General features: G+C 37.5%; 7 protein-coding genes across 7 annotated transcripts; 4 read left to right on the top strand and 3 right to left on the bottom strand.

The window, feature by feature from the left end:
* Positions 1–201: 201 nt before the first annotated feature.
* On the top strand, positions 202–1,540 carry CBG01193 (the record flags this gene model as incomplete). Its single annotated transcript, XM_002635917.2, has 3 exons — positions 202–306; positions 358–1,024; positions 1,284–1,540. 3 exons carry the CDS (start codon positions 202–204, stop codon positions 1,538–1,540), a joined length of 1,029 nt encoding a protein of 342 aa, XP_002635963.2.
* Positions 1,541–1,641: 101 nt separating this feature from the next.
* On the bottom strand, positions 1,642–3,335 carry CBG01194 (the record flags this gene model as incomplete). Its single annotated transcript, XM_045236971.1, has 4 exons — positions 1,642–1,741; positions 1,783–1,993; positions 2,037–2,178; positions 3,291–3,335. 4 exons carry the CDS (start codon positions 3,333–3,335, stop codon positions 1,642–1,644), a joined length of 498 nt encoding a protein of 165 aa, XP_045091767.1.
* CBG01195 lies at positions 3,002–3,478 on the top strand (the record flags this gene model as incomplete). Its single annotated transcript, XM_002635919.1, has 2 exons — positions 3,002–3,184; positions 3,428–3,478. The coding sequence occupies 2 exons, from the start codon at positions 3,002–3,004 to the stop codon at positions 3,476–3,478; spliced, it is 234 nt and encodes a 77-aa protein (XP_002635965.1).
* A 261-nt stretch (positions 3,479–3,739) lies between these two features.
* On the bottom strand, positions 3,740–4,166 carry CBG01196 (the record flags this gene model as incomplete). The annotated part of the gene is made up of 2 exons (XM_002635920.1): positions 3,740–3,802; positions 3,924–4,166. The coding sequence occupies 2 exons, from the start codon at positions 4,164–4,166 to the stop codon at positions 3,740–3,742; spliced, it is 306 nt and encodes a 101-aa protein (XP_002635966.1).
* A 2,709-nt stretch (positions 4,167–6,875) lies between these two features.
* On the bottom strand, positions 6,876–7,166 carry CBG01197 (the record flags this gene model as incomplete). Its single annotated transcript, XM_002635921.2, has 2 exons — positions 6,876–6,975; positions 7,018–7,166. 2 exons carry the CDS (start codon positions 7,164–7,166, stop codon positions 6,876–6,878), a joined length of 249 nt encoding a protein of 82 aa, XP_002635967.2.
* Positions 7,167–10,203: 3,037 nt separating this feature from the next.
* Positions 10,204–13,698, top strand: Cbr-nhr-186 (the record flags this gene model as incomplete). The annotated part of the gene is made up of 6 exons (XM_045236970.1): positions 10,204–10,347; positions 11,680–11,791; positions 12,326–12,690; positions 12,735–12,862; positions 12,910–13,034; positions 13,448–13,698. The coding sequence occupies 6 exons, from the start codon at positions 10,204–10,206 to the stop codon at positions 13,696–13,698; spliced, it is 1,125 nt and encodes a 374-aa protein (XP_045091768.1).
* A 1,476-nt stretch (positions 13,699–15,174) lies between these two features.
* Positions 15,175–18,970, top strand: Cbr-nhr-185 (the record flags this gene model as incomplete). Its single annotated transcript, XM_002635923.1, has 6 exons — positions 15,175–15,240; positions 15,656–15,755; positions 17,885–18,198; positions 18,245–18,498; positions 18,548–18,672; positions 18,717–18,970. The coding sequence occupies 6 exons, from the start codon at positions 15,175–15,177 to the stop codon at positions 18,968–18,970; spliced, it is 1,113 nt and encodes a 370-aa protein (XP_002635969.1).
* Between the last annotated feature and the right edge of the window lie 4,328 nt (positions 18,971–23,298).

Genomic DNA, 23,298 nt, shown 5'->3' with positions numbered 1-23,298 from the left:
TCTGACTCAGCACTTTTTCGTTTTCTGATTTCAAAAAAGCCACCAAATCCTGTTCCGCTTAGCGATCAAGATTCCAAACCTCAACAAACCAAGATTTCTTTATAGACTAATCTCTAGACACCTGCATATTTCTTGATCCACTCTCAAGTGAGTGCATAATTTTTTCCACACCTCCACACTTTGTGCTTTAATGCAAGCCTAATGCAAGCCGGAAATATTTCTGAGCATTTTTTGCTTATGAGAATGAACAGGCAACCGACTTATTGTGCTATCTGTAATAAGGCTGATGGTGGCTTTAATTATGGGGTAAGTTATCAATATTCAGGATGGCTAGGTACTGTACATTAAAACATTCAGGCTTCCTGCTGCAATTCTTGTAAGATGTTCTTCCGTCGCGCCGCCCAGCATCCCAATTTTCCAACTCACTGCAAAAATACGAACCCCTGTGTCGGATGTCGATTCTGCCGATATCAACGTTGTCTAGCAGCCGGAATGGTTTGGAAAGATCCGACTCCCGTTATGAGAGACATTACTCCAACCATTAAACATTTGGCGAAGCTGGACAACCATCGGCAAAACGTGTTTCTTAACTATGTGGCAATGGACAACTTGACTTTGGATGAGCTCATTGAATCGAATTCGGTGAATTATACACTAAAACAACATGGAGTGCAACTGGACGTTTTCAATTGGGCAACTTTGAAGCACACAACTAGCGTTGTCTTCATGAAAAGTTTCGATTTTGTTCCGTTACTTGATTCAGAAGATTTGAAGGTCTATGTCAAGCAAATGTATAAGCCGTTCATGATGTTTTGCACTGCAATGAGATGTTATACAAATCGCAGAGAATGTGCTGAGTTTCCAGAAGGACTTGATATTCTTCCTCAACAGCTTACAAGTCAATTTATAAACTGCCCTGAAGTTTTGCTGAAGGTTAGATGTCCAATTGTGAATCGCCTCAAGGAGCTGAACATTATCTATGAAGAATTTCTAATGGTCACTGCTATATTCATTTGTAATCCAGGTAACATAGAAGGAATTAGCGTAAACACTCTGATAGAATGACCCTCTAACTTTGAATTAATTTATCTCGGTTCCTCTGAAAGATATCAAAAAGTGGCCAGCTGATAAAAAAAGATATAAAGATATTATGATAAACATTTTATCAGATAATCACTTTTTGATACTTTTCTCAGGAATCGAGATAATTGGGCTTAAAAGTTAGGAGCATTCTTTTAGAGTGTTTACTTTAACACTTATTTTAATAATTCCTTGATTTCTAGTTTCATCGAAGCTATCCCCAAACGGCCAGACTATAATCAGCAGATCCCAAAAGAAATACGCCTCGATCCTCATGCAGTACTGCCTTATCAAATATCAAAATAGTGGACCTTCAAGATTCTCGGATCTTCTCTCACTATTTGACACAATCAACAACACTGCTAAGAATTTGGATAACGTTTTGATTCAAACTTTTGGAACATTTCAACCCAAACGTCAAAAAGTTTTTGACGACATGATGAAGGCGGTTTTGGAATAATTTTTTATGGAACTCTATTTTTGTAACGACGAATTCTTAAAGGCAGTTATGAACCAACTATTTATATTACTTGAAACAAAAAACAAAAACAAGACAAAAGTTTAAGCACACAATCCAGAATCAGTCTCACAAGTCATGCCAGCCGGGCAAGCAGTGCAGGTGTCTCCTGGCTGATAAATCTCAGCACCGATTTTGTTTCCTCTGAAATTATACATTACTATTTTAAAACAAGAGTTACTTACGGTTCCTTATAATGGCACACCACAACATACTTGAACTGGCTTTCCCCAGACTTGTCCTTTCCACATACTTTAACTCCGCATCCAATCAAACCAGTCTCAGCCCAAGCCATTTGAGTAGCGTCTTTGATGTTGGAGGCGTTGTCATCCATCGTAGTGAATCCCATCCATATTGTTGGAACTCCTCTTCCCACAACTGTGAGGCTCTTGCTCCCTGAAAAAATCACACAGTTATAAAATTTCAAATCATTCGAAACTCACATAGTAGTCAAGACTGTTTTTGTCAGTTGCACTGTAGGAAAAGAAAATGTTCTCTCCAAGTCCATCAGCATTCGAGTGATTAGTTGGGCAGGTTTCGGCGAATGCTTGAGCAGAGGTGGCAAGAGACGAATCCCAAGTCTAAAAAACATTTAATTCAAAGTAATCAGAATATTATAACCTCACCATTTTGCGCATGTTGGTTGCTGGTGGTTTTATGGATCCAGCAGCATCATAAACTCCCAGAGCAATATCAGATCTCAAGTCATTGTGAGCACGAAGAATGTGTTTTATTCCGACGGCAGTGAACTTGGCACTGGTGCATCCAAGAATGACGAGAATAAATAGAGCGAAGAATTTCATGATTTGAAATGAAATATGTCGGTTAGATCGAAGTGAGTTTTTTTATATGAAAAAGCTTAAGCTTATCATCATATTACAAGTCAACATATGTTTCTAGCCTCTGTTATTGTTTTCGGCTTGTAGCCTTTATTATTCGGGTTTTTAGGAAATAATGATAAGACATCTTGCAGAAGAGCAAGGAACGAAAACTTCTCTTGTCGTTTTTGTGGTGAGCACTGTTATGGTGTAATTTGTGATAAAATCTTTCGAAAACATCAATTGAAGATAGACAACCTTATCTTACTTTCTAGAACAAAGATTCTAGCTGTTGTGTGTGAGACCTTTTTGTTTATTACTGATAGGCATTGTTTTTTACCAGTTGAGACAAATTTGTAAATGAAATATTTGTAAATGGAAACCACAATTACAAAACCCGTTCTGAAGTTTTTCAAACAGACGACAATCCTTGCTCTTCTGCCAGATTCACTATTATTCTCTACTGAAAACAATAACAAAGGCTAGAAAAATTTGTTGAAATGTAATAACTTCTTATTATGAGATGAAGACGCTTTTTTTAATATAAAACGACACACTCCAATCTAACTCCCGTTGCATTTCAATCATGAAATTCGCTCTCTGTATTCTTGTCATCCTGGGATGTGCCAGTGGTCAGTTCGGTCCCGTCGGTATAAAACATATACTCCGGGCTCACAATGACTTGAGATCCGATATTGCTATGGGAATCTATGACGGTTATGGAGCTTTCAAGCAACCTAAACCCCCAGCAACCAATATGCGCAAGGTGGTAAGGTTATCATATAGTTATCAAGGTTATCATGTTTGATACTTCTGAAATTTTTTTAAAAATGGAATTCTTCTCTTGCCACCTCTGCTCACGACTACGCCAACACCTGCCCAGAGTTCGGCTCCAAACCATCACGTGATGGCGAAAACATCTTCTTTGAATATAGTTCAATCGACACAGAAAGCATTGATTACTATGTGAGTGCCGACTAACTTGGGATTCTAAACTTGCCTAATTTTTCAGGGACCAAGATCCTCGCAAGTCTGGGAAGAGGAGTTTGAAATTTACGGATGAAATTCCACTACGATGGATGAAAATAACTTCAACTCTGGAATCAAAGAAGCTACTCAGATGGTCTGGGCTGAGACATGCTCAATTGGGTGTGGAGTGAAGGTGTGTGGAAAATACATGGCTCTATTCTAGTTTAGAGATCCCAAAAAAAATTAGAGGTCCCAAAAAAAATTAGAGGTCCCAAAAAAAAACAGAAGTCCCAAAAAAAAAAAGAGGTTCCAAAAAAAAATAGAGGTCCCAAAAAAAATAGAGGTCCCAAAAAAATTAGAGGTCCCAAAAAATTAGAGGTCCCAAATAATTAGAGCTCCGAAAGCAAAGTGCGGTATTCTCAAATCAAAGTTTGGGTGAACAAAATTTTTGGCTGAACAGAGATTCAATTTTTTTTCAATTCAAATTTTGTTAATAACATTTTGTTTAACGTTTTATTAATCTTTCTTCATTCTCTGACCACGAATTGGTACACTTCCGCGAGCTCTTCCACGAGGTCTCCCTCTTCCCGGAACTGATCGTCCAGCGGCTCCGGAATTTTGTGTCGAACCACGCCGGTTGTTATTTTCTGCAGTATTTGTTCCAAGAGCGGTGGAAGAAACTCTTCCACGAGCCGATCCACGAAGTCCCAAACGAGGGCCACTACTTCCACGAGATTTCCCACGAGTTGTTCCTCATTGATTTGTGCCAACATCTGCTCCATTATTTATACGGCGACTAGTCTTACGAGATGTCCCAGTAGATGATGCAGAAATTGTGCGTCCTGAAACTGGATGAGGAGGCGAATCACTTTCTGTCGCAGAAACTCCAATAGTGCGGTTTAGGGAATTCTGAGAAAGCGATGACGGTGTTGATTGATGGAGTCTTCGACCACGACTTCTGGATCTGCCGCGAGATGTTCCACGAACACTAGTACTCACAGGAGAGTTTTCAGGACTTTCTCGTCTTCGTTGGATAGAGCCTGCATTGTTTCTTCCTCTCAAATTTCCAGAGCGGTTTCGGTTAGTTGTCCGGCTTAGTGTAGATATCGGGTGCCTTCTTGAAGCAGGTGGTTGAGCATTCAACAGGAGACCGTTAGTAGGTTGATGTGCGCTGTGCTCAAGTTCATCGTCTGAAATAAAAAATTAGGGTTAATTGGTGTATTTAACAAGTACCCGAGCTTGACGTTTGTTCAGAGCCTGACGAAGTATCAGATGAAAAATGGGATCGGTTTTCTACTTCGTCTTCATTTTTGTTTCTTCTTCTCAAGTTTCCAGAGCGGTTTCGGCTAGTTGTCCGGCTTTTTGTAGATATCGGGTGCCTTCTTGAAGCAGGTGGTTCCAATGAGGACCAAGGATGATCACATCCAATGAGGACCAAGGATTCTGGGACACCCAAGATATCCGTTTCGTACCATTAAAAGAAGCCAGTAAGATTGAAATGGAAATAAAAGTCGATGAATCAGCATTTGAAGTAAGTTAAAAATCAAACTCTCTTCTCGAGAATAGTTTTCCAGATACTTATAAATCAGAAGTACATCATGTATTTCTCTCACCGTATCGTCCCATCAGAAGAAGCTTGGATTATTGTTTCAGGAAAATCGGAAATTTTATATTTTTTGACCGAAAATGACTACGACGAACAATCAGATGATTTAGAATCTGATAACGAGCCATTTGAGAATGTCTTGGAATGAATAATTTAAATTAATATAATTGATAAAACATAGAAAAAACTTTTTAATAGAACATTCTAATAAAAATTTAGCTCTTCTGTTCACAATTTGATAAAACAAAATTTGAGAATATCACACTTTGCTTTGGGACCTCTAATTTTTTGGGACCTCTAATTTTTTTTGGGACCTCTAATTTTTTGGGACCTCTAATTTTTTTGGGACCTCTATTTTTTTTGGGACCTCTATTTTTTTTGGGACCTCTATTTTTTTTGGGACCTCTAATTTTTTTTTGGGACCTCTAATTTTTTTGGGACCTCTAATTTTTTTTGGGACCTCTAAACTAGAATAGAGCCAAAGAAATTAACGACTTGTTCAGATACGTTGTGGTGTGCCATTATAAAGAACCGTGAGTGACTTTTGTAGGAAAATATAAAATTAATAATTTCAGAGGAAACGTGAAGGGTTCTGAGATTTATAAGACAGGAGAGACTTGCTCTGCCTGCTCTGCTGGATCAACTTGCGATACTGCTACCGGATTGTGTGTTTACTGTTTGATAAAAATTTCAAGTAATAAATCATTCATAAATGCATTAAGGATTACATTAATCCAAAGTTGAAACAATATTCCCACCAATCTGTAGAAATTTAAGTCCGATTATCAATCAATTCGTCAGTCACAAACTGAAATTTCACATCTTTTTTTTATATATCAGCTAGCTGGTGCGCATTTGGCGCAATTTAATCCAATGGTTCGTAGCTCTTCGCCTATTTTTTAAGGGTCACGTAAATCTATACTGATTTTTCATGTCAATTTTCAGTTCATTCGATTAGAAATTCAAAAAAAAAGAGTAACAAAAAAAAAAGAAAAAACGATCATTTAAATCTGTAGAGAAGATTGTGTCGAAGATGTCGAATTTCGATGAAGGTACCTTTCCTACTCCTCTTCTCCAGCTTTATTGGCGTTGGGCTTGGCAGGGTGTTTCTGAAAGATCTTTAAAGATTATTTACATAACTAATTGGATGAAAACTCACATTTCTTTGGACGAATTGTCTTCCCGAAAATCCATCGGAAGTTGTCTGGCACGTTTGCACCGAAGGTCAGCGGAACTGTAAAACATAGGGATTAACATTAACCTTTCGAACATTTTTTTAAACACTGTCATTTCAAAATAGTTCAGTTTTTCACATCTCGCCCACTTACATATTTAATTTGGAATATTCATCGTGACTGGTCGTAAAATATCTTCTTCTTCTTCAGTATCCCCCACGGTTTGACGACTTCCCTTCTCGTCTTTATAACTGAAAAGATTTCCGACATCATTATTACTTGAACATCTCTCAACTCACCTATTTTCCTTTGGTGTCTCTTCCAACGGGACATCTGGTACAGCCAATGTCTGAAAACTAAACAGAAATATATTTCATGATTTTCCACCCGAAAGCCTAGATCGGATCACCGGCGACAGTCGGCCCAGCGTCGACGAATACATATACAGTACTGGTCATGAAGAATGCGTAGTGCTGAAGCAGCGTCACACTTTTCTGAGAAATGTAGAAAATAACCCGAGAAAAGTTATGCCAAAACATAAAAGAATGGTTGGAAAATGATTCACCATAACTTTGAGACTTGAGTCCCTTGAAGGTATGTCATGGAATTGGGCAGGGAAATGTACCCTGTATTTTCGAATCATGAAATCTCAAATGCATTCATGAATGATTTATCACTCAAAATTTACAACACAGTGAAAAGAAACAAGGTTAAACACACAATCCAGTTGCAGTCTCACAAGTCAATCCAGAAGAGCAAGCAGAGCAGGTCTTTCCTGCCTTGTAAATCTCAGAGCCCTTCACGTTTCCTCTGAAATTATTAATTTCATATTTTTCTACAAAAGTCACTCACGGTTCCTTATAATGGCACACCACAACATACTTGAACATGTCGTTATGAGACGGGTCCTTTGGACAAACCTTCACTCCACACCCAATTGAGCCTGTCTCAGCCCAAACCATCTGAGTTGCCTCTTTTATGTTGGAGGCGTTATCATCCATCGTAGTGGAATTCCATCCGAATTTTACGAACTCCTCTTCCCAAACTTGCGAGGATCTTGGTCCCTGAAAAATTAAATTTTTTTAAAATATCAATCCTTTCGATACTCACAAAGTAATCTACAGTGTTTTTGTCAGTTGAATCGTATCCGAAGTAGATGTTCTCTCCAGATGGTTGGGAGAGTGATTCTGGACAGGTATTGGCATAGTCTTGGGCAGAGGTGGCAAGAGAATCGTCCCATTTCTAAATAAAATTTCAGAAGTATCAAACATTAAATAATTATAACCTAACCAGCTTGCGCATGTTGGTTGCTGGTGGTTTCGGTTGTTTGAAAGCATCATAACCATCATAGGTTCCCATAGCAATATCGGATCTCAAGTCATTGTGAGCCCGAAGTATATGTTTTATACCGACGGGACCGAACTGAGCACTGGCACATCCAAGGATGGCGAGAATACAGAAAGCGAAGAATTTCATAATTTCTAATGAAATGTCGGTTGGATCGAAGTGTGTCCTTTTACATGAAAAAAACACTTCATCTTATCATGTAAAAGGACGTCAACATATTTTTCTAGCCTCTGTTTTTTGTTTTTGGCTTCTAGCCTCTATTATTTGCGTTTTAGTAGACAATGATAAGAAATCCTGCAGAAGAGTAAGCCTCTTGCCTTGTCAGGAGCATTGATTTGGTATAGTTGCTGATAAAAGACTCGAAGTATTTCGAAAACATCACTTCGGTATAGACAAAACGTTTGCTTTTTGTATTCTCAGCTTCTTCAGATGTATGAATGCTCGGATCAGTTCTACTGCTTAAGACACCATCGTTCAAGTTGACAAAGACATCAGAACCGATGTTTGCAAAATGAATCTTCATTGTTCCTGGAAAACTAGGACCACCAGCAGCCAACATACAAACTAAATGGTTTGTAAAGAGTTGAAAGTTAATTGAAACAATATCAGTTCGATTTTCATGTAACAAATTTCTTATTATTTATTTTGGACCGTCTGGAATATTTACATTTTCAGGTTTACCTGGATTCTCGAAAACCAATGAAAATCTCGGCGACTGGAAATTCAAATAAACAAAATTTTTTCTGTCTTTCAAAAATTTTTTGGGGTCAACAGAAAAAAATGGACGATTTTTCTGACAAGAAAAAAATTTTTCAAGAAAAGTGTCCATAAAAATAGTTCTTTCACAAAAAATGTGAAAACACTTCTGAAATTTCAAAATTTTTTCAAATTTGAAGAACCCGGGCCCGTCGGGCCGGTTCCTGATTTTGCAAGTATGGCTTCAATATTGTTTTCTCAACTATCAACAGCCTGGATCACTAGATTCGCTGAACTTTTTTTTTAAATTTGAAACTCTTCATTTCTACATTGGATTCAATTTTATGTACATTATAATTTTTCTTCCAATTTGTTCTTGTAATAAATCTCTTTTTCTCTTCTGTCTTTTGCTTCTGTCCGTCTTTCTTTTTTTGCTTCCATGAAATTCAATCTCTGTGGACTCTGCTCGTCTAAGATGATGACTCAGCAGACACAGCGGTGTAGGCCGAGAACTTTCTATTCTTGGTACCTCATTTTTTGCAAGAACTGAGGACAAAAAGTCTACTCTGAAGCTGTCGTTACTTGGAATTCGTTCACATCACCGGACTTTTTACGTGCCAAAAAAAAAGTCCATGATTTTGGAACCGGGTCGTTTGAGGAATTCACGGAAAGTTGGGCGATAAAAAATGGTATAAAAAGGAGTGACAGTTGTTTCAAGATACTTTACTTTTTTATATGCCCTTTTGATTTTTTTTCATGCATCCTTCCCAGTTTTATATTCGTTTGAATTCAGAAAAAACCGCGTGGGTTTGTTCATCTGCTCTAATTCGGATCAACACACAGCTTGATTTAGCTTGAGTTCAGAAGAGCCATTGACATTAAGATCAGCATCAGATTGAAAATGGTTTCCGAATGTTGATTTTGTATATTTTTGTCAGCTGGATTCAGATTTGTTCTGAAATCTCTGAAGATTTTGGATCATAGGATTCTAAAAGTTAAGACTCTCATGAGGCTCTCAGAATCCAAATTTCCAAATTTATAGGCAAATTGTCCATAGCGGGAAGAACGATTCCCCAAATATAGAAAAATGTATATTGTTTGAGCAAAGCACAAAAAAAAACTTAATGCAATTTTGTGATTCTAAAGTCAGAAACTTCAAAAATGGTGAATCATAGAACTTAAATACATAGGGGTTACCGTCATTTTTTGGCATTAGCGGATTTTTTGAAATCAAGGAAAATCCGAGATTTTGAGATCAATTTTTTTGGGTAAAGTAGTCTGAAAGTTTGAATCCACCGTTTGGTCCCACCCCCACTGCCAAGTTGGAGATCAATTATCTCGGTTCCTATGAAAGATATCAGAAATCTGTCCACTGATAAAATCTTCACAAACATTTTATCTTTTTTTTAATCACAAACATTTTATCAGTTCACAGATTTTCGATATCTCTTAAAGGCATCGAGATAATTGAGCTTAAAGTTCATGTTTCATAACAGTAAGGACTCCCAAGAAACCACCATTCCGATTTTGATTTCAAACGTTCAAATTTCTGATTCTGTCTTAGTTCTTTGCACGTTTTTTTTGCTTCTGTCTTATTCTGATTAGAAAGTTCTAGTCAGCTGAAAAAATTACTCACCAGTCCAAGCTAGTTCAGAAAACCAAAAAATACAACTAGAATTTATTTTTGATTTTTCAGTGTCTCAATTATTCATTCCTTCTTTATTCACCAACCAACACCACCAAATCCGATCTCTGAGCAAGCGGGAACAAAAATGAGCACCTACCCGCAAATAGCCTTCCTTTCCTTCTCTGTCTCACCCTGCTCTTTTTTAGCAATAAATTATTTCGAGACACTTTCAAGACACCCTTTTATCATAAATCAGAAATCAGATATGAGTAGCACCCGCCCCATTCTGATTTCCTGATCTTTTAATTTTGTATTCTTCTATTTATTTTCCCCCACGTCTTCACTTTCGAAGACGTGGGTCTCTGAGTATGGATTCAGACATACCTTCCATAGATTCTGACTATCTACCGTTAGACCTGGCGACTCCCATTACTTCTACTAGTCTTGCTGTGGTGAAGCACACCGAAAGATGTACAGTGTGTGGAAAACCGGCATTCTGCTACAACTACGGGGTAAGTTGCATTCCCAAATAATGTAAGAATCCTGAAATCTTTAAAAACCCAACCCAATATCTAAAGGTAAGTCAGAAAAGGGCACATTTGAGGTACTTGGGATTTTGGAGTGCATTTAGAATATTGTAAATGCTCGAGAAACCCACCCCATGTGCACTTTGAGCTCACCTATCTCGGTTCCTATGGGAGATATCAAAATTTGTCAAATGATACAATATATATCATATTATTGTTCATATTTTATCAGTTGGCAGATTTTTGATAGCTTTCGTAGAAACCGAGATAGTTCGGCTCAAAGTGGAAGTATAGGTTGGACCTCTATTAGTGCATTCACGATGATTTTTAGTTAAAATGATTCGGACAAAGGAATATTCTGAAAAAATGGTTTTTGTCCTTCCAGATAACCCCAAAGGTTTCATGTACTCCATAAACCAGTTTCCCCTTTTTGATGTACCTTTGGTTATCCTAAACTTCCAAATTTTCCAGAATCTCAAAATGACTTGAGGATTCGAAAATGCTGAAATTCTAGGCTCCTAGCATCTTAGACACTTCTGAAGCTCCAAAATGATCCAGAATCTACAAATTCTTCCAGAACATTATAGAAATTCCTAGAACCTTCTAAATTCTTCTAAAATCTTCTAGAATCTTCTAGAATCATCTAAAATCTTCTAGAATTATCCAGAATCTTCTAGAATCTTTCAGAATGTTCTAGAATCTTCAAGAATCTTCCAGAAGTTTCTGGAATCTTTTAGAATCCTTCAGAATCTTCTAGAATCTTCCAGAATCTTTAAATTCTAGTCAAATCTAGCCAAATTTGATGTTTAGACGGGCTTTCTGAGTGTATTATAAAATCTGAAAATCCTCAAAAATTTCAAGATCCCAAAATAATCCCCGTTTACCAATAAAATTACGCTTTCACTCGTTGAGTCAGAATATTTCTGGTCTCGAAAATTCTATTGTCCTTTCCCTACACGTTTAAACTACCACCCTTGACAAAGACTTTTTTGCAAGAGCCGGACCAAGGAATTTATGGGACCAAAAAATGTGCAAGTTAAAAAAAAAGTCCCCCGAGAAAAAAAAATATATTTATGCAATATTTTCCACGTTCTTGATGTATTATGCTGAGCACCAGGTTTTATATTTGTTTCTCTAAAATCTTTTAAAATCCGGATGTTCCTTAATAGAAAAATACTCTAGTCCAAAAATATTTTGCATTGCTTCCAAAAGCACGCATTTATATCCGGAGCTATCCTCTTTCCTCATACTAGAAATTCTCGCATGCATCATAAAAAGAAACGGAAGATAACCAAAATAAAGACATTTGTGTTTTAGGTACTAACGTGCAACGCGTGCAAAATGTTCTTCCGGCGGGTTGAAGTGGATCAGATCACATACACGTGTAAATATTGGAACAAATGCTACGAAGGACACGCGTTTGTTGATGGTAAATATGTGCGGGAGGATGGTGTCCTGACCTTTTTCACACATTTCGAAGTTGGCGGGTAGAGATCAAAGGAGCACCGATCATAAATCATGAGTCTTACTACCGTAAATTCTCTTATACATGCATTTTGGTCCCAATTATCTCGGTTCCCACTGAAGATAATAAAACATGCACAACTGATAAATTATTTATAATAACGTCCCTAATATTTTATCAATTGATAAATATTTGATATCATTTGTTGGAACGGAGATAATTGAGCTCAAAATGCACCTATAGGGTAGGCTACATTAGACATGTTACGGTAGGTCTCCCTATTACATCACGTCTAAATTTAGTGTAACTTGTATTAGAAGGGATATTTAATTTTGAAGCCCCTCAAATTAAAGGGTCCCTTCAATGTGGGTACCAGCTGAAAGATCTCCTGTCTTTCCCCTTCTTTAAAATGTCTGAAACAATTCAATGACTGAAAAGTACCTGAAAAGGGCACCTTTCTGAGGTACCTTGGAAAAATAAGTAGTATTAAAATTTCAGCACAAGCTGGCTCTCCCAGATGTCGTGCCTGCCGATACCAGCGATGTGTAGACGTTGGTATGAAATACATCCAACCCGGAAAACCTGAACTAGAGTTATCCAATAAGATCGAGGAAAATCTAACCTCCCTCATCGGAGACTTGCTATTCCTGGACGCCAGAAGACGGCACAAAATTTTCAATTTCTACACTTCTGAAAATCCAACACTTCGAGAAGTGATCACACGTGGGAAAGGCTCTAGAATGGTTCGGAAGAGGGAGAATCAAACCGTGCAACTTCATGAATGGAGCTTTCTAGGACTCTACAGTGCCGTCGAGCTTTTTATGAGTCTCGATTTTATGGAGCATATTAGCGATAAGGATAAAGTATGGTATACTGTACGTTGAGATATCACAGACAAATATTACAGATGGTTTTAATCAAAAACTACGCAATGCAATCAATGGTATTCTTCAGTGCAATGAGGTCGTATATCGGCAACATGGATAAAGTTGTGAATCCCGATAGTACAGATGTGTATCCAGAGGGAATGTACCAGTGAGTTGTTGAACCACTGAAATAATTTTTGTAACCTCTTTTTCCAGGCTAACCATATTCTCGCGAAGTTTTCTGAATGGGATCCGGAGCCGGCTGGTGGTCCGTTGTATGGAGCTAAAAATGACCAATGAGGAGCATGTACTCCTGAATATGCTACTATTCTGTAATCCGGGTACGTAAATGTTGTGTTTTGCTCGAAAAAGAAGGGGAAGTGATTCATATGGCACATTTGTGATATATGCAGCGTGTGGAGATTAAAAATTTGATGAACTTTGGCTATGACAAAATATAGCTGAATTTTTGATGTTACAACATAGATCTGTTATAAGAAGCAAATCCAAAAGATAAATCTTGACCCCATTGAAGCCTCTCGGGAAGTTGAATTTAAGGAAAAAATGTGTCGCACCAGTACTAACTGAGCTACGCGGTCGTGTTTTGCACAAGGCTGTTAAAAACAGACCAATAATCCTCGGTCCTGTCACCAACAGCTTTGACTCCACCGAGTACCGTTGTCGTATTTGCAAGGTGCCCAAAATCAAACCTGCCTCCGTTTCTTTAAGCTTTCTCAAAATTACATGTTTTCAGTTCACGAAGTCTCCGAGGCAACCAGAACAATCATAACCTCCCGCCAGCGAGTCTACAGCTCGGCTCTTTTCAAGTACTGCTTCCTAACTTATCAACAAAATGGACCATCTCGATTCACCGATCTCTTATCACTTTGCCATGTGATGAACAAGCAGGTTGAGGACATCAACTACTTAACCACACTTTTCCCATTGTACATGCCCAATACTACGTACAAACAACTTTTTGTGGATGTGTGTCATTCGTTATAATTTTTTTTTGATCATTTGTAGTATCTTGCAATTTTTTTGAAATAAAATATTTATTTGTTTCTAGAATAATATTGGTACTAATGTGTTAATTGAGACATTATGAAGTCCTTCAGACATATTTTTCAAATATTTATCTAGACGAAAATAGTCAAGAAAATATCTGAACTTTGAATATCTGTAATGGTGTAGCAATTTATCACTGATAGTGAAATCGATGGATTCAACCGACGATTATTTTTACTAAAATTTTCAGGAGTCTCCAGGTCAGCTAAACTCAAAACATTGAAAAACATAGGCCACCATGCTGAAAAGTCCTAGAAAACACATCAGGTGAATATCAAGTCATATCTGGCCCACAAAAGTTAGTGGCCTAAAAAACTCTACTTGCAAAAGTTAAGTACATTTCAGTTGCATGGCAAGCTGTTTTTGGACTATAAGCTACGGTGACCTAGAAAAAAACAAATTTAGAAAGTTAGGCCACTCTATATTGCATCTCATCGGATAAATCAAAATTTCATCTGAACTGTTTCTCGAAAACTCGTTCTAACAATAAAAGTTTAGTAAGAAAAATTTTTGGATTATTGTTCGAGAAGTCTTCCGAACGTAACGAAAATCACCCACTGCTCCCTTGGTAGCAAAAATCCTCCGAAAAATCCTACAGAATTTTTACGTCATCTTATAATACCAATTCCAAAAAATACTATTAATAACAATACACGTGTATAGATCCAGATTTTCTACGTAGTTATAATGCGAGAGGCAGATGGTTTAGATAAAAATATAATATGACTCAGATCAAAATTAGATGATCTGAAATGTAGTCGTCACCGATTAGATCAAACGCGTCATAAGACGCCATTGTTGTTTTTGTTGCTTTATTTTTACATTAAACGTACGATTTTCATCAAACGAGCCAATCAAAAATCACGGGGAAAATCCTGTATGTAACAAGGATCATGTTCGATCATCAAGGATCCGTGGAATTTTCAGATTGATTCAACTTCAATAAGCAAATCAAAATTTGACCTGTATTATATTTGGTTTGTTGGTTTTTGCTTCTTTCCAGAACTTACCAGAAAATTCTGGATAATACTATTAACCACATATTAATCTAACAAATCCCATCTTACTGGGGTTATCATGGTATTACTCGAAAATTTACGTCAGCAATTTTACCTTCACAATTTTATTTCCAGTCCCAGAAAAAATGCCACTGAAAAAATGACACTCCCGGCATATAAGGCGACGCGCATTTTCTCATCTCTAGGTCTTGCAAAAAGATAGATCATTCATATATTTTTTGTCGAATGAGCTGGATTTGTTGAGCCATTGAATCGGGCGGGGCGCTTCGAGAAAAGCGGATTGCTCTAGAAATGTGATCAAGATGAGAAGTGGAGGGTGATACAGAGCAGGCTGGAATCTCAGTCATTGTTTGGAGCATCGGGAATATCATGTTGCCGATCTACCCGCTTCAGTATGGAGTACTGGATCCTTCGCAACCTCAGATGGTCCGGTGTCAAGTTTGTTACCACTCGGCGTTTGGTATGAATTATGGAGTGAGTTGGGAATAAAGCTACAGTAACTAGAGTACTCCACTGTTATCAGTTTACAGTTTAGTAAAATGTACTGTAAATGGTCTGTGCATATAACTCTCTGAAACATGTACCGTATTCGCTTAACAAGAGGTTTGCCCTATATGTGCCTTTTGATCACAATTATCTAGATTCGTTTGAGAGATATCATAAGTTTGTTAACTGATAAAATACTTTTGATGTTATGACAAATATTATATCAGTTGAAATTTTAATGATGTCTGAAGTAGGAACGGTGAGAATTCCAAATGCAAACGTTAAAAACGGGGCTTTGCAACGGATCTTCAACTGTTAACCATCTATCAAAGCAATCCTCGTACTAAAGCTTTCCAGTGGAAAGGTAATATTCCTTTCCTAATTTACAGGTCCCATCATGCAATGCTTGTAAGATGTTCTTCCGAAGAGTGGTTCTCAACAATGTCACTTATCAGTGCCGTGATTTGAGACGGTGCTATTGGAGAGTTGGTGAGTTATGGTTTACAGTAACTTTCACTTACTGTATTTGTTCTAATATTATAGAAGCCCATCCAAACCGACACTCTGAGCACAATTATCTCGATTCCAGTAAACGATATCAACATTTTCTCAATTGACAAATTATTTATCATAGTGTCGCCTATATTTTATCAGTTCTTAAATTTCCGACATCTTTCACAGAAATCGAGATAATTAAGATCGAAATTGACGGTTTGGTTAAGCTTCTACATCTACGTTTACCATGGTCCAGCAGGTTGGGGGGGGGGGGGGGGGGTTAGCGAGAGAAGGATTTTAATTAAATTGTCTTCAGGTCTGCATAATATGAATTACCGAGCCTTGTGATTCATCAACTCACAGCATGGAGCAAGAGCTTGATAGTTTTTTTTTACTTTGCTTAGCTTCATACTACATACCAAAATTACCATAAATCATGTAATAAAAAGACACGGTAGATTTCATACTTGTCGACAGGCCGATTCCGGACCGGCACGGGCGGGAAAAGCACTCGTTTCACATTTCAAATTGTGAGCATAACAACATACGAGATGATAGAGCTCAATTATAAAACCCGACCAGCATTTAAATCTTATAAAACCCGACCAGAAAACCCGACCAGCATTTAAATCAGTAACCAGGTGCGGTCCGACGTTTAATAGCCGGGCCGGGCAAAAATCGTTGGCCCGGATCAAAGTACAGCTTTCGAAACCGGTGGATTCTTATTAGTGGTTGTAGAGAGCTCCCAGAACTACCATTTAGTATGATGTTTTGTTCACAATTTCCATTTTGAAGCGAGTTATAAGCCGATCCATGCCGACCGTGTTAGGCGCACGAAACCATCGCATATGATTACCGTACTTCCTGTTAAGATACTTCCTCTAATAGAAACTCACACAAACTGTTTATTCGAGCGCAATTATAACATTTCATGAAAAAGGTATCAAAAACGATATCTTCTGATAAATTACTCATCATAATATCTCCAATATTTCATCCGTTGAATCGTTTTTGATAGAGAGTAATTTTCATAAACTTTTGGTATCTTTTACATAAATCGAAATAATTGAGCTCATATTTGACGGATTGGTGCGCTTTTATGTATTAGTGGTAATACGGTACTTGCACACCAACATAAACTCAATTGTGAGACAGTCCTAGTGAGACATCCCAAATTTTGATACTAGTCTGTTCACCCCATACATCTTTGCCGATTAAGCTGTCTGAGCGTTTTCGTATTTTTTTTGTTCCGTAGTACTTTCCTGTGACAATGACAAAGTATTCCAATGTCTGTAGTCTAAAGCATTCTATTATGAGAATTTCATTCTGAGAACTAACGTTTCAGAGAAGTCGATCATTATAACTAACAATACAAGCTGTCTGAAAAAGGAAGTTAGGATATTATGATTGTTACATTTTAATTTATCTGATTGAATGGAACTTGGTTTTAAACCGGTATGATTTAGGAAATTCAGAGGCTTACACTTATATGATTACCGTGTCAAAATAGTACGGCCCAATACACTATTTTTTAAATGAAATCTATCGACGAGTCTCAACTTATTTGACCTACACAAATCCCCGCTACCGTATACCATGTGATCCGGACAACATGTGCCGGTCCAATAAACGTTCTCCAACTTTGGATCAGCTATTCTATCTGTTTTTTCTCATTGAGCGTCACAAAAAAAAATCGGAGATTTCAAGCTTTTATGTAATATTAAATGCCGATTATCTGTTAAAATGAGACTCAGTCTGCAGGGAAATTACAGGAGGGTGGAGATTGAGAGAGCTTAATCATGGATATTAACTAGAGTGCTTTATAATGTGCGTCAGCTGAGAATTTGAATGGAAGCGTGGAACGAGAAGGGAAGAGCAATGAAAATAGGTGGAAACTGGATTAGGAAATTCAAAAATGAATTGAATTCTACTTTTCAAAAAGGTAGACATGATAAAACGCCTCTGATGGAGTTGAACTTCTGAGCAAGTTTTCATGGTGACCTCACCGCTACCAACTGAGCTACGTGGTCGCAAACTCGACTGACAACAAATGCCGCAACCACAAGAAACCCCCCAGGACTTTCTTGTCTCCCCACCTTCTTCTGAATTTTTTCGATTTTCAGAGTCATGCAGAGAACGCCCAAAATGCCGTGCCTGTCGATTTCAAAGATGCCTGGACGTCGGTATGAAGTACACTCCAGGAGAATGCTCTGAAGATGCATCAAAGCTTCCGATAGCAAAGTTCACTGATCAATCACCCATTCCACCAGTGGTCCTGAGCCCTGTCGACGTGTTGACCAACATGATTCAAGGATTACTGTACTTGGATTCACACCGGTTGAGAAGTTTCACGCTAATGCGCAGTGATCAGGATCCGACGATTGATGAACTCATCAATGGGACCTGTAGGGGATTCTCAGCTTTGAGAATTAGCGATGTATGGTTTTTTTGGAATTAAAAAAAAACTACAAGTAAAATTCTAGGGACCCTCCTCACCACCACCCTGCAATGGATTGATTCTATCTCAATGGTCATTCTTTGGAGTCTGGACTTCTGTGGAGTTTTTGAATTGTATTGATTTCATGCATCTTCTCACCTCAGAGGATAAGGAATTCATGATCAAGAGCTTTGCCATGAATTCGTATCTTCTTTCATCTGCATTCTTCTCGGCTAGCTATAACAGTGACCTTCTACTGAATCCAGATGGTACCGAATTGTACTCATGTAGAATTAAGAAGTGAATCTGGATTCGAAAATTTGAAAACTTGAACACAGCCAATTTTCAGTATGCCAGAACTTTCCGAGGACATGGTGGAGCGTGTCCAGAAGCTGCTGGTGGCTAAATTGAAGAATGTTCGTATAACCCAAGAAGAATACATTCTTATGACTATGATTCTATTCTGTACTCCGAGTACTGTACTCCTTCCGATATTTTCCCTAAATCCCATATTCCAGAACTCCCTGGCATCTCGAGATCCGGATTAGAAATTGTCTCCGAGCAACAAAGAAAGTACAGTAAGGCACTTATGGACTACTGTAGATTTACGCGTCACGATATGGGACCTCTCCGGTTCCAGGAGCTCATTTCCGTTGGTACGGTGCTGGCGAAATGTTTCGATGATGTATTGGGGCTGGTGGAGATTCTGCAAGTGTTTCATGCGGAAGCTCATAATTCTAAGCAACTGTTCAAAGAGAGTCTTCATAAATAAATGATACATTATTGGAATTCGGAGTATTGAATAATGAATAAAGGGAACTCGGAAGTATTTACATATTTTCTAATAACAAGACATTAAACTTCATAGATTTCAAAAGCGAAAAATTTAATTACCTCACAATCAGAAAGAGAGAAGGAAGAGAAAAGTTGAGGGAAAAATCAATTCTCTCTGCTCTGGGCTCCAGAGAAAGTGATCCCGAGAAAGGGAACCGAGCTCCCGGGCTTCCGGGCCTCCGGGCCTCCGGGCCTCCGGGCCTCCGGGCTTCTGGGCTTCCGGGCCCTGGGTCCTGGGTCGAATTGAGCCTAAATTTGACAGTGGTGGCCCCTTCTATTACAGGTTTTACGGTTAACGTAGTCATCTGAACAATACTGACCTTTTTTTTTCTTTCCGTGCCATTTCTCATTTCTTTTCCTATCGCGCAATATTTATAAAAAAAAGGGGTCACGTCGCGGAAAACTCGTCGGAAATGCATACGAATGTGAGAATGAGATGAACCGAATGGGACAGGAACAAATGCAGATGAAAAAAAGAAAGCGGGGGCAGATACAAGTTTCTCGGAAAGTCAAGATTATACTTTTTCACTTTTGTTCTTCGTACTTTTGCAGTCCAACCGCTTTTTTGTTTTAAGATCCTAATTTTTGTCTGGAGGTGAAAGTGGACATTAAAAAAATTATTTCTAAAAAATGAAAACCCATTATAAGGAAAAAAAACCATAACTCCGAAGAACCCCGAAAAATCTCTCCTATTTCCTCTTCTTTAATTTAGTCTCTGATCGATCTCTTATAGGAATTCTTCGAAAAGAAAAATTAGTGATATTCCAAGCAGACACATTATTGATCATCTGACCCTAAATATTTCTCTCAAAATTTTTATCCGAATTTCCTGTCGTCTCGAATTATAAATGATTCAACAAGTAAGTCAGCAGGTCAAAGACGGCTCACATGTTTGAACATTATTTTTCATTTTTTTCCAGCTGTTTTTAGGTCTTCTCTTTCTTTTTAGCGCTTATCATCACTTATTCAGTAGGACACTTTAAAAAACATACTTGAATGCATGTTTCTTTTTTAAAGATTTTTTTGTGTCAAAGCAAAAACTCGAGGTTCTGGAATTCCGAAATTCTGAGACTCTGAGACTCTGAGAATCTGAGAATCTGAGACTCTGAGATTCCGAGATTCTAAGATTCTAAGGTTCTGAGATTCTGGGATTCTGAGATTCTGATATTCTGAGACTCTGAGATTCTGAGTTTCTGAGATTCTGAGATTCTGAGATTCTGAGATTCTGAGACTCTGCGACTCTGAGCTTTTGAGAATCTGAGATTCTGAGATTCTAAGATTCTAAGATTCTGAGATTCTGAGATTCTGAGACTCTGAGCTTCTGAGAATCTGAGGTTCTGAGATTCTGAGATTCTGAGATTCTGAGATTCTGAGATTCTGAGATTCTGAGACTCTGAGCTTTTGAGAATCTGAGATTCTGAGATTCTAAGATTCTAAGATTCTGAGATTCTGAGATTCTGAGACTCTGAGCTTCTGAGATTCTGAGATTCTGGGATTCTGAGATTCTGAAATTCTGAGATTCTGAGATTCTGAGATTCTGATTTCTAGGTCATTAGATTCACTGGAATTCGAAATCCCTTGAATTTTGATTCCCAAGTTTCTAATTCTTGTTGACACCACTGAGCTTCTCATAGCCCCCCTAATACTGCTGAAATCAAGTTACTGACTGACTCAACCCGTTCAAAAAGTAGGCAAAACCTATTTCCTTATGCACAGATTTTCGAATAACATTTTGCCAAGAACCCCTTTTTTTCTTCAGCTACTCGATTTTTGATCAACCAAAAAAAAATTCAGAGCTAGAAAAACATAAAAACTCCTTCAAAATCAACATTACAATGTAGTAAAAAGTTTCGCAACAAAAAATTCAAATAAAAAGAGTAAAGATCTCGCAGGCCATTTCAACCAGACACATTTCTAACGACTTCCGCTTCTTCGTTTTTGGACCTTTTAGGTTTGCCATTTTTGGACTTTTGGAACCTTTTTTTGGGCACAAGAAAACTTTAAACAATTCCACATGACAAGAATTTTTTTCTCATAATTTTCAGCAAATTTCATTATTCTGAAGGCGCGGCTGGCCTCGGCCGGCCCTGGAACAGCTTTGATATTCAGCCATTCCACTTGACCTATAATATTCTTATCCGAATGAATTCTGACAGCTGAAAATGAAAAAAGAAGCATTCGATGCAAAAAAAAGTCAAAGAAGACTTGTCTAACTAATAACTAGAGCCCCTCGACATCCTAACGACATTATACTTTTACTAGTTTTTTTGTATCTTCTTTTCCATTTGTTTCTTTTTTCCCTGACTCTTCTTCCTCATTTCCTAGAACTTCTTGACCTTGTGACTTTGTGATCTATACTTTTTTCTTTGAGAAAATTGAAAATTGATCCAAAGTCTGATCAGTTCTTGTAGTTCGGAAACCCGAAAAATCAAAAATAATTTTCCAAAACTTCCGACTTAATTTTTAATATCCCAAACCAAAATTTTCATTGATTGAGAGTCACAAGATATGAGATTTTCTTATAAAAGTATTTTGTCATTTTTCGTGAATTTCTGATTTTATGAATTCTTCAAAATTCAAGAAGTTTTCTGAAATTCCTGAAATTTCGAATTTTTCTTTTTTTTTTTCAAATTTCAGTATTTTCAAAATTTCTGAATTTCTGAACTTCCTAAAAATTGTTTTTTTTTTCAAATTTCCGGATTTGTTGAAATTTCAGAATTTCAGAATTTCAGAATTTCAGAATTTCAGAATCTCAGAATCTCAGAATCTCAGGATCTCAGAATCTCAGAATTTCAGAATCTTAGAATCTCAGAATTTCAGAATCTCAGAATTTCAGAATTTCAGAATTTCAGAATCTCAGAATCTCAGAATCTCAGAATCTCAGAATCTCAGAATTTCAGAATCTCAGAATTTCAGAATCTCAGAATCTCAGGAACTCAGAATCTTAGAATTTCAGAATTTCAGAATCTCAGAATCTCAGAATCTCAGAATCTCAGAATTTCAGAACTTCAGAATTTTAGAATTTTTATTAAATTTCTGTTACTAGAGTTTCTGAAGTTTTTGAATTTCACTTTTCAGAATTTCATGATTTCAGTACTTCAGTATTTCAGAAATTCAGGATTTCAGAAATTCAGGATTTCAGAAATTCAGAATTTCAGAAATTCAGGATTTCAGAAATTCAGAATTTCAAAACATTCAAAAGTTTCGGGGTTTCAGAGCTCTCGTATTCTTGAGAATTTCGCAATTTTGTCAGTTTCCGACTGTGAGGATAATCATCTTTGTAATTCCCAAACTTAAAAAAATATTGCAATTTCTGATTTCTTAGATTTTACAGATCATAAGAAGTTCAAAACTTTCTGAAATTTTTTTCAGTTTTCCAGGGTTTCAGAACTTTCTGGAGGACCTTCCAACTGTTATGAAATCCCTAAATTTCCAATTCCTGTGTTTTGATGATCTCCTGTTCCCATTTTTTGACTTTTTGGATCATAAACTATTCCCCTGGGTCTCTGGTTTCATTCCAGATTACCCAGAGTTCAAAAAGTTGAGTTTCAAAAAAAATTTCTTCTAGCTCAAATTTTCATTTTAATTTGTTTCAATGCTCCTCCTTGATTTGTGTCATCTACTTCCTGAAACCTAATCGTTCGCCAAATGTTCTCCGTCATCCGAAAAAAATATTTATTTTTTCCCAGAGTCACACATATTCACTCGTGCCCTTTTCTCTCTCTTTAGAACCACTTGAGAAAAAAAAAGAAATCGGGTTTCTTTTTTTTCAGATTAGATCATCCACCCTCTTCTTTTCCTTTCCTAAATGGAGCACATTCAATGACCACACAGAAAATCAGCTGGTGCTGTAGTTTCTAAAAAATGCGGGGTGTTTGATTGCAAATTTAGTGTGTGTTTTTTCCGCTTTAAACAACTGTCAGGAAGTCTAAATTATTCACGAACTTTTTTCTTGTTTTTTTTTTGGGAGTTTTTACATAGTTGTATAGTGTCAGGCGTTTTTAGCAGCTTTTTTGTGCCATTTGTTTCTTGACCGCCATTTTTCGTACTTTATACTCTCCGGACCACTTAGCGCCCACGAGTTCCCCTCTCAATTTTCCCCCAGGTGGCGAAATCAGGAAATGTACACTTTATTTCCCCCATATTTTTCCGAGAAGTACATCCTGTTCCTCAGCGGAAACACAAAGAAATGGGCGGGAGGTTTTTTAGGGAGGCGTAGAGGACTCTGTGTATTCTGGTGGTCATGGCTACCGAACCAACATTAAT

The sequence above is a fragment of the Caenorhabditis briggsae genome, assembly GCF_000004555.2.
Source record: "Caenorhabditis briggsae complete genome, chrV, whole genome shotgun sequence".
Taxonomy (NCBI): domain Eukaryota; kingdom Metazoa; phylum Nematoda; class Chromadorea; order Rhabditida; family Rhabditidae; genus Caenorhabditis; species Caenorhabditis briggsae.
This window is presented reverse-complemented; position numbering and strand designations above follow the sequence as displayed.